Genomic DNA, 11,014 nt, shown 5'->3' with positions numbered 1-11,014 from the left:
ACATTTTTATACTGTAGCTCTGACATATACCATAGTGCTGTACAGTGACATCAAAAACAGATGAACTGAGATGATTATTTTTAGGCCCAGAATATTACTAATACACGTGAACCTCTTTTTTCATACGTGTTTTGTCTTCTGCAGAATAGTCATTTTTTTCTCGGTGAAGAGAAATCCCTGAAGTGTTTCCTGATTTTGTTAGCCTGATAACATTAGAAGAGGACACCTTGGACCAGCACACAATAGAGTCATGTCGTCTGGTGGTGATAATCTTAGCTCCTCTTATTTCTTCCTGATTGGAGTTCCTGGTCTGGAAGATGTCCATGTCTGGATTTCATTACCGATCTTCTTCATGTACCTGATAACCTTGTTGGCCAATATTAGTGTCCTTCTTACCATTAAAAAGGAGGAGAGCCTCCACCAGCCCATGTACCTCTTCCTTTCCATGTTGTTGTTATCAGACCTTGTCCAGTCCAGTGCTGCCCTTCCCAAGATGCTCCTGCTCTTCTGGTTCAACCTCCGAGAGATCTCCTTTGAGGGTTGCCTGGTTCAGATGTTTTTCATCCATTCCTCCGCCATCATGTCCTCCACTGTTGTCTTGGCTATGGCCTTTGATCGCTATGTTGCCATATGCCAACCACTGAGATATTCCACAGTCTTGACCAACCCATTAATTGCAAAAATTGGAGTCTTGGCAGTCATGAGAGGAACTCTTTTGGTATTTCCCCTTCCTTTGCTGATCAAGAGGTTGCCCTTTTGCCGGAGCCATGTGATTAATCATACTTATTGTGAACACATGACCGTGGCTAAGCTGTCCTGTGCAAACATCAGAATTAACGTTGTGTACGGGTTAGCAGTCGCTCTGCTTGTAGTTGGAGTAGATATCATGGGCATTACCGTGTCATATGTAATCATTGTAACCGCTGTCTTCAACCTCTCATCCCAAGAGGCCAGACACAAAGTCGGGAGTACATGCGTCAGTCACATTTGTGTCATTCTTCTGTCTTACATCCCGGCACTTTTCTCCTCTGTCACCCAAAGGTTTGGGGGGCACACAGCTTCTTCCACCCAAATTATCCTGTCTATCCTTTACCTGATAATTCCTCCAATGCTCAACCCAATAATTTATGGAATAAAAACCAAAGAGATCCAGAAGAACGTCTTAAAATTATACTGTCCACAGAAGTTTCGGTAATTTCGGACATATTTTCCTGGACTTACTGAACCCGCACTGCAAAGAACATGCTGATAAATATGGCAACTGATCACCTTTGTTTGGCTAAGCAGAATCAGAACTATGATTTTTTTTTCTCATTCTCTTCAAATGGTCTGAATATTAAAAAATTTGAGGGTTGCAGAATAAACTAGAGAACGAACCCTATCTGCCGTAAAGCGGTACCCCAGCAGATGCGGGGACTTCCTCACGGGTAAATTATTTAAGGCGCCTAAAGGAATCTCTTTCTTTTATAAACACTGCAACCAGAATTTCTTAGGCCAAAAAATGTGAGCGCCATGCTAGGATGGGAAATGGAATTGGATCAAACGTTTCCCTTACCGCAATGATTGCAGGCCATGAAGGTTAACAGTAGATCACCAGCAGTCACGGAACGTTGGGATAACTCTCCATAAATATTTCCTAGATGACTTCATGAGACTTAAAAAAAAAACATCAACCAGAGTTCCTTACAGGAGGAATTGTAAACAAATAGGCAACCTACAGCCTATCCTACGGGGATGTGAGGTTCTCCAGATGTTCTCTCCTCCCTTTTCTGTCATTACAAGGCTACAAATTCCTATAACACCCGCATTAGCGATTCTCAGCATAGGGTTGGAGTCCTTTCCCCCCCAGCCACTAGAACTGTGGTAGTACATATTAGACATGTGCAATAAGTTTTGTTCCGAATTAGTTTTTTAACAAATTTAGACAAATTTGTTGATTCAGAAATATCCGAATTGATAAAAACCTGTTTGACAAATTTTTCCGAATAGTCGTAAATTCGAATATTTGAAAATTCGTAGATTCGTAAATTTGTCAATTTGAAAATCCATAAATTCAAAGATTCAGAAATTCGATATTCGAAAATCCAAGAGCTCAAGAATTCGAAATTCTGAAATAATAACTAATATTTAACTTAACTATTACTAACAATTAAATTATAGGTATTGGAATTTCCTTTCAAATTTGGCTGTTAGTGAATGTTACCAATACGAATTTATCCGAAGTTACAAATTATCCGAACGAATGCCGCATCTAAACGAATGCAACGTAACAAATTAATAATAATAATAAATAACAATAATATTAGTAAAAATGTATTATTATTATTATTAATTTGTGCGGCATTCTTTATTTCAGATAATTCATAACTTTGAATAAATTCATATTCGTTATCTTCACTAACAGCCAAATTTGAAAGGAAATTCCAATACCTATAATTTAATAGTTAGTTATTAGTTAGTTAATCTTTAGAATTTTCAGATTTTCTTTCTTATTTTCAAATTTTCAAATTTTACGAATTTTAAAATGTACGAATTTAGGAACTTACGAATTTAGAATGTATGAATCTAGGAATTTAGAAATTTACGAATTTAGAAGTTTACGAATGAATGAATTTAGGAATTTACGAATGTACGAATTTAGGAATTTACGAGTTTCCAAATTTACAAATGTTCGAATTTACGAAATTACGAATTTTTGAATTTACTAATTTACGAATTTCACGAATATTCAAATTTACGAATTTACACATTTCCAAATTTATGAATGTACGAATTTAGGAATTTTCGAATTTACGAATTTCCAAATTTATGAATGTTCGAATTTACAAAATTATGACTTTTCGAATTTACAAATTTTCCAATTTACGAATTTGCAAATTTTTTGAATTTACAAATTTACGAATTTACAAATTTATGAATGTTCGAATTAATGAAAATATGAATTTACCAATTTACCAATTCACAAATTTTCGAATTTACGAATTGCATTTATAACGAATGACCTGAAACCCCAAAAAAATAAATAAATTAAACTAAAACTAAAACGAACACATTTTTCGGCAGTGCACTTATCTAGTACATATTCTATTTGCCACTCGTATTACTATTGCCAAAGGATGGAAATCATTAGGGATGCACTGATATCATTTTTTTACAATGAGTACGAGTACCGATCCTTTTTTCTTTGTTAGTACTCGCTGATACCGATTACCGATACCGAACACAACTGTTTTGTTTACACTTCAGCTCTCAGCAATGGTACAAAGGATTGAAAAGTTATTTACAAATGAAATAAATGTATTTATTTTTTTAAATTTTGAGGGTTTTTTTTAATGTGAAACGTGTAAATATATGTTAAAGGTGTGAAAATATTGTCAGGGAATTGGCCGTAGAACTGGCAATGTTACCAGCACACATCATGGCCGCATCTGGCGAACTCATGCATGATGGCGCGTCCCGGCGCGCGCAGGCTCTATAGCGCTCACATAATGTGACAGATGATGGCGCTCATTGGTCTATATCAACCTGCTGATGAGACCTCTAGATTGCTGGATTATCGTCAGCTTCCCAGTACTTCTGTGTATCCTGAACTTTGACCTCCCGTTACCGACCCAGCTTGCCTTGACCTGCTTATCCTGATCTTCTGGCTTGTACCCCTGTCTTGTACCCTGACTTCGCTCCCGCTCGCTCCATCGTGTTTGACCTCAGCTTGGCTTACCAATTCTGCTACTGACCAATCTTACCGTGTATGACCCCTGACCTGGCTCCTGGTTCTGCTTCCGGTCTGACCAACGGCCAAGTACGTCTGGTACTATCCAAGCACGCCCGCCGTACAGTGCATCCAGCTTGTTCCAGCTACCTCGCTGTGATCACCTCTTCAGACCACAGCAACCGGCACGCCGTACTTCCTTGGGCACTGCATTCCCTGTGCCACCTTCAGTGGTGCACTGCGCTCAGCCGCAAGGGGAGCACTCTCAGCACCTTGGCCCCCCACCTGATATGGGACGAATATTAACAAACAAAGCAAAAAAAACAAAAACCTTTGTGACATTTTTATCATTTTCTTTTTGGTGGTATTTATTCACCTCTGAGGTTTTTATTTTTTGCTAAACAAACAAAAAAGACCCCAAATTTTGGAAAACAAAACAAAACATTTTTCATATTTTGTTATAAAATTTCGCAAACAAGCAATTTTTCTCCTTCACTGATGGGCACTGATAGGCTGCACCGATGGGCACTGATGATACGGCACCGATGGGCGGCACTTATAGGCATCACTAATGGGCATGGTGAGGTGGCATAGAGAGGTGGCACTGATAGGTGATAATGATGGGCACTGATAGGCGGCACTAATGGGCAGATAGAGGTGGCACTGATAAGTGACACTAATGGGCACTGATAGGTGGCACTGATGAGGCGACACTGATAGTTAGCACTGATGGACACAGAGAGGTAGCACAAAGAGGTGGCACTGATTGGCAGCACTGATGGGCACTGATAAGTGCCACTTATAGGCGACACTGATATGCGGCACTGATGGGCACTAATAGGCAACACTGTTGAGCACTGATCTGGAGGCACTGATGATGAGGCACTGATTGGCAGCACTGATGGACACTGATAGGTGGCACTGGTGGGCATAGATTTGCAGCACTGGTTTGCACTTAGGGGACCGATGTCCCTCTAACAGAAGCCAGTTACTGGCTTTATTCTTTTCTGCATGCTGACAGCGTGAAGAAAAAAATGGCAGCCTCTTTTTACTTCCGTGAACAGCTGTCATTGGCTGCCAGCTAATCACGTGGTAAAGAGACCCGCTGTGATTGGAAAAAGAACTCGGTGATCAGAGAGTGTGCGTTGCGTCTTTCGGCTATAGCGCGGACATCAATTGGTTAACAACTGATAATTGGTGATTTTTTAATATATATATATATATTTCAGCTCTCAGTGGGGGAATCCCACCAATTTATTCTCTAGGTCCTCTGCTTTAAAAAATACATATAATGTTTGGGAGTTCTAAGTCATTTTCTAGCAAAAAAAAAAAAAAAAGATTTTCACATGTAAACAAAAACTGCCAGAAAAGGGCGGGTCTTCCAGTGGTTTATCCCGGAGTTCAGGCTGCAGCTAGTTGCCCTAACCCCCCCCACCCTGGTATTTGATTTCCCTCAGGCACCAGAGTGATCTGACCAGTGAATTCACCTCTGGATCATTTTTAGAAAAGGTGGGAGGTACGGTTGCCACCTGTCTGGGATTCACCTGGACAGTCCGGGTTTTAAATCATGTATTCAGGTTTCATGCGGACTTAAACCCAGACACGAATTTAGGAACTTACGAATTTAGGAATGTATGAATGTAGGAGTTTAGAAATTTACGAATTTAGGAATTTACGAATGAATGAATTTAGGAATTTACAAATGTACAAATTTAGGAATTTAGGAATTTTCAAATTTACGAGTTTCCAAATTTACAAATGTTCGAATTTATGAAATTACGAATTTTTGACTTTACTAATTTACCAATTTACGAATTCACGAATATTCAAATGTACGAATTTCCAAATTTCCAAATTTACGAATGTACGAATTTAGGAATTTTCGAATTTACGAATTTCCAAATTTACGAATGTACGAAGTTAGGAATTTTCGAATTTACGAATTTCCAAATTTACGAATGTTCGAATGTACAAAATTATGACTTTTCGAATTTACATATTTACCAATTTACGAATTCGCGAATTTTTCTAATTTACAAATTTACGAATTTCCAAATTCAGACCGGGCTGTGGCTCACCCAAGTAACCGAGATAGTCACACCCAAATCTGTTGCCATCTGGGAGCTGTGGGCAGTTCCCTGGGGGCAGGTTCGGCATCACTGGGGGGGGGCGCAGGATGATGATGTCAGCAAGAGCAATTTTGCCACACCCACTCTTCGCTGTGGCGCGCAATGCGAATGGCATTACTACTCTCTTTGGGGGCACCCAAAGGTGTTCCAGGCCGCTAAATTGTTCGGGTTTGGTTTGAAGGAAAGGTGGGAACCCTAGGCGGGAGGGACACTTTTTAGTGGTTCTGGGGCTTACCTGGACAAACGGTAGCTGGCGCTGGCTGGTCACAGAGATGAGCGAAGGAAAGATGGTCTCTATGGTGTCTATGACTTCCGGTTCCGGGCCACATGTAAACAACACCATTTTTTTTTTTCATCTTTTGCTTTTAAAGGGAGAGGGGAGATTTGAGGTTCCCGGATCTCTCCATAAAGAGGACCTGTCATCCTGTATTGTTATCGCAAGGGGATGTTTACATTTCTTGCGATAACAATAAAAGAGATCAATAAGAAAATCTTAAAGGGAAAATGTAAAGAATTTAATAAAATAAATAATAATAAAAAACTAAATTTTTAAAGCGCCCCTGTAACCCTGGGCTTGCGTGTATGAGCGCATATTTAGGTCACGCCCACGAATGTCAGAGCGAGACCTCCTCTGTGACTCTAAACTGGTAACCTATACAATAAAAAATATATCAGCGCATGTATGCAAAAACCAGAAAGCAGCTGAACACCAGGGTCAAACGATCAAATCCCTCAAGACAAATAAGTAAAATAGGTGCAGCGCTAAACAAAATCAAAAGAAAAAAGAGAAAACGTCCAGGGATAAAAAAAGAAGGTATCAATATGGTAAAAGTCCTTCAAAATATACAGAGCATAAATAATGTCCAGATTTCATGTGGGAATCCACCAAGCAAACGTGATTTTCACAGCAATATTATGTGACTGATAGAAGTGCCCTTCACCATATACTGAATGGCCTCTCACCTGATGACCAAGACCCTTGAATAAAGAGTCATGAAAGCATTCCCATAGGGATCATAAAGAGTGAAGGGTCAGTCCAGTGACAGGAGACTCCTCCAGATAACCACGTAGCAGGGGATCGGAGCTCCTATGTCTCTTTCTCTTAAACAATCTTTTGAAGGATTTTGACAATCTCGCCACCATCTCTTTGCTCGGTCTTAGTTCTTCTACATCTGAGATCCAGTCATGGCACGGAAAACTAGCAGCCACTGCTCCAACTTCACCTTCTTCCACTCTCCGAGCAAAGAGATGGTGGAGAGATTGTCAAAATCCTTCCAAAGATTCTTTAAGAGAAAGAGACCTAGGAGCTCCGATCCCCTGCTACGTGGTTATCTGGAGGAGTCTCCTGTCACTGGACTGAACCTTCAGATGTTGGTATAGGATATGAAGAAACATGCACATTGCGTAATCCAGTATTGCAACAAACCAATTTATTAAAAAGTACCAGAAAACAAACTCACATTTAAAAGATGTAATAGGATAAAATCATCCACGAGCGCCAAGCTCGTCTCCCGCCGTCAGGCTGTGTGTATACCCAGTGCTCCAATCCCGACGCGTATAGTCACATCACGTGACTTCATCAGGGGATAACACAGGGTAAAAGTGCATGTCTTTAAATAGTCTGCAAGAGATGGACGTCCGGCGGCCATTTTCCCGATGCCGGCCGTTGAAGTGAATGGCGTCGGCATAGCAGTAATGCACCCGCCATTTATCCTAGGTCTCTACTTAAGTAGTCTACAGGAAGTGGGCGCCCGGCAGCCATTTTCCCGAAGCCAGCCATTGGAATGAGTGGCATCAGCATAGCGGCAATGCATCCGCCATTTTGCTGTATACACACAGCCTGACGGTAGGATTGATGCCTACGCTCTTTTTCCTTAAGTGAGTGTGCACTGCTTGATCCGCCTCTGTCCCAATACGGTTGTTGCGGTATATCGCTATATATATTTTCTTATGTTTTTCCGCATGATCCCTTATATCCATCACTGAGAGTCTTCAAGCAACACACGGGACATCTTCATATTAATCTTTCCATCAATCATCTTCACCTGTGATCTGTGATCATGCTGTACACCTTACAGCTGTGAGGTGAGCTGCTTGCAGACACGGAGGTGTCATCACTGAAGATTGCATGTGTTACACGCGTCCCTTTGGTGGTGGAATTGTCCTTTTTTTCTATATTGTTTGTTTTGGACTTTTTTGTCACATTCAGTTATTTATATATTATATTTCTTCACCAGCCCGTGGACTTTTGCCACTTGTGTGTTTATATCAGCCTACTCTGGTCTGGTCTATATATTTATACTGCACGTGTCACTATTCCTTATTGGATGTACATTCAGTTTATGTGCCAATTATCATTTCCCTAGTACACCTCTGGTATACACCTCTCTTTTTTCCTCTCACAGCGCAAACACCATTATTATTCACAGTTTTGGACAAATTGTTCATCATGATGCCCACCAAACCCAAAAAATAGAAAAAAACACTTCCTCCTCCTGGGGGGCCTCCTGCCGACTGCTCGCCTTGCACTTTGACAGCTCTTATATAGGCAAGGGGCGGGGCCACCCAGTTACATCACCTGGTGGCACCACCACCTTCTGAGGTCACGTGATATAAGAGCTGTCAAAGTGCAGGGAAAGCAGTCAGCGGGGGGGCAGAAGCGTTTCAATTTTTTTCTGTTTCTCAGGTTCATCGGGTGCCGTGATTGATGATGGATTTACATCAAGAGACATTATTTTTTTATTTTATAATAAAGGATTTGTCAAAAACTGTTTCCTATTTTTCTTACTTTTTGAAACTTTTTGGTGAATAGGTACAGGTAACTATACCCATTTACATAGGGGGGTGGGATTTGGGGGCCCCCTAGTAAAGGGGGCTTCCAGATATCCATAAGCCAATCAGGGCACAGAATTCACTGTGCAGCGCTCAGTGTATTGCAGGGTGTTCATTGGGGTGAATGGCCGAATAGACAAATGTTTGGCCCAAACTCATACTCGTGTTGAACCGTTCACCCATGCCTATTAGTGATGTAGCTGGGGGCCGAGTTATGGATGGCTTTGTAAGTTATTGTTAGTATTTTTAATATAATTTGTTGAGTGAATGGAAGCCAGTGGAGGGAATGGCAGAGAGGGGTAACAGACACTGAATGGAGGCCAGAGGTGGGATTGGCAGAGAGGGTTGGAGGGCACTGAATAGAAGCCAGTGGAGGGATTGTCAGAGAGGGGTGGAGGACACTGAATGGGGGCCAGTGGAGGGATTGGCATAGAGGGGTGGAAGACACTGAATGGAGGTCAGTGGAGGGATTGGCAGAGAGGGGTGGTGGACACTGAATGGAGGCCAGTGGAGGGATTGGCAGAGAGGGGTGGAGGACAATGAATGGAGGCCAGTGGTGGGATTGGCAGAGAGGGGTGAAAGACACTGAATGGAGGTCAGTGGAGGGATTGGCAGAGAGGGGTGGTGGACACTGAATGGAGGCCAGTGGAGGGATTGGTAGAGAGGGGTGGAGGACACTGAATGGAGACCAGTGGAAGGATTGGCAGAGAGGGGTGGAGGACACTGAATGGAGGCCAGTGGAGGGATTGGCAGAGAGGGGTGGAGGACACTGAATGGGGGCCAGTGGAGGGATTGGCAGAGAGGGGTGGAGGACACTGAATGGGGGCCAGTGGTGGGATTGGCAGAGAGGGGTGGAAGACACTGAATGGAGGCCAGTGGAGGGATTGGCGGAGAGGGGTGGTGGACACTGAATGGAGGCCAGTGGAGGGATTGGCAGAGAGGGGTGGAGGACACTGAATGGGGGCCAGTGGAGGGATTGGCAGAGAGGGGTGGAAGACACTGAATGGAGGCCAGTGGTGAGATTGGCAGAGAGGGGTGAAAGACATTGAATGGAGGCCAGTGGAGGGATTGGCAGAGAGGGTGGGAGAACATTGAACGGTGGGTAAGGTTTATAAGCCTGGCAGCAGCATCCATGATGCACCAAATAGGGCATAGCCTATGTAAGGGTAAGCCAATGAGGAGGGAGTTGCAGTAGATGAGGCAAGAGTTGACCAGGGAGTGAATTAATTAGATGCTTAGTGGTGTCATTGGTTAGGATGGGGCATATCTCGGAGATGTTGCGGAGGTTGAGGCAGCAAGATTTGGACATTGATTGGATGTGAGGCCGAAAGAAGAGCTCAGAATCCAGGACTACACCTAGCACCCTGACATGCGGGGACGGGTTGATGGCTATGCCATTGATCTTGATGGAGAAGTCAGAGGAAGGGGCACGTGGGTAAGGAAATATAATGAGCTTGGTTTTGTACAGGTTGAGTTTGAGAAAGTTGTGTGACATCCAGACTGATATGTCGGCCAGTAAACTAGTGATGCATGAATAGACTGTAGTAATGAGCTGAGGAGTAGAGACAGATCTGGGTGTCATAAGCAAATAAATGGTATTGAAAGCCATGGCTTTCAGATGACCCTGGGAGGAGATGTAGATGAAGAATAGGAGAGGTCCATGTAGAAAACCTTGGGGGACCCCGACAGAGAAAGGTAGACACTCGAGGCCACTGAATGGAGGCCAGTGGAGGGAGGAGAGGAGGAAGTAAATTTATAAGTGACACTGAAGGTGCAATGGGATAAGTAGGATAAGAATAAACCATGAGTACAGTCACAGAGACCAAAGAAGTAAAGTGGTCAACCATATCAAAAGCAGTTGAAAGGTCCAGAAGTAGGAGTACAGAATAATGTTAGCTGTTAGTATATTGTTTGTGAGTTTTAGGAGAGCAGTTTCTGTGGAGTGTTGAGGTGGAAATCCAGACTGAAGCGGGTCAAGAAGGTCATTCTTAATGAGGTGGTCACTGTAGACCAGGCGTTCAAGGAGTTTGGAGGAAAGACAACAAGCACAGCCCTAAATGGAGAGACACAAGGTACAGAGAACAGGGCCTAATATTGAGATGGAAATCTTAGAGAGCTCCCTTCCAAAAGTAAAAAATATAGAGCTTCAGCCCTCATTAAAGTGGTAGTAAACCACCAGAAAGAGAGAGAGCAATGACCCCCCCCCCCCCACAGGTTTAACTCACAATGTATTAATCTTCCTTCCGGGTTTGGGGGCTCCAGCTCTATGAGTGGCCAGGACCTTCAGAGTGCATGTGCTGCTGTCTCACTGGCTGCATGCTGTGTGAATATCTCCTAAACAGTG

General features: G+C 42.7%; 1 protein-coding gene across 1 annotated transcript; it reads left to right on the top strand.

The window, feature by feature from the left end:
* The first annotated feature begins 250 nt into the window (after positions 1-250).
* LOC141126384 (olfactory receptor 52P1-like) lies at positions 251-1,195 on the top strand. The gene has a single exon (XM_073612332.1). It carries the CDS (start codon positions 251-253, stop codon positions 1,193-1,195), a length of 945 nt encoding a protein of 314 aa, XP_073468433.1.
* Positions 1,196-11,014: the final 9,819 nt, after the last annotated feature.

Source organism: Aquarana catesbeiana, linkage group LG02, assembly GCF_042186555.1.
Source record: "Aquarana catesbeiana isolate 2022-GZ linkage group LG02, ASM4218655v1, whole genome shotgun sequence".
In the NCBI taxonomy this organism is placed as follows: domain Eukaryota; kingdom Metazoa; phylum Chordata; class Amphibia; order Anura; family Ranidae; genus Aquarana; species Aquarana catesbeiana.
This window is presented reverse-complemented; position numbering and strand designations above follow the sequence as displayed.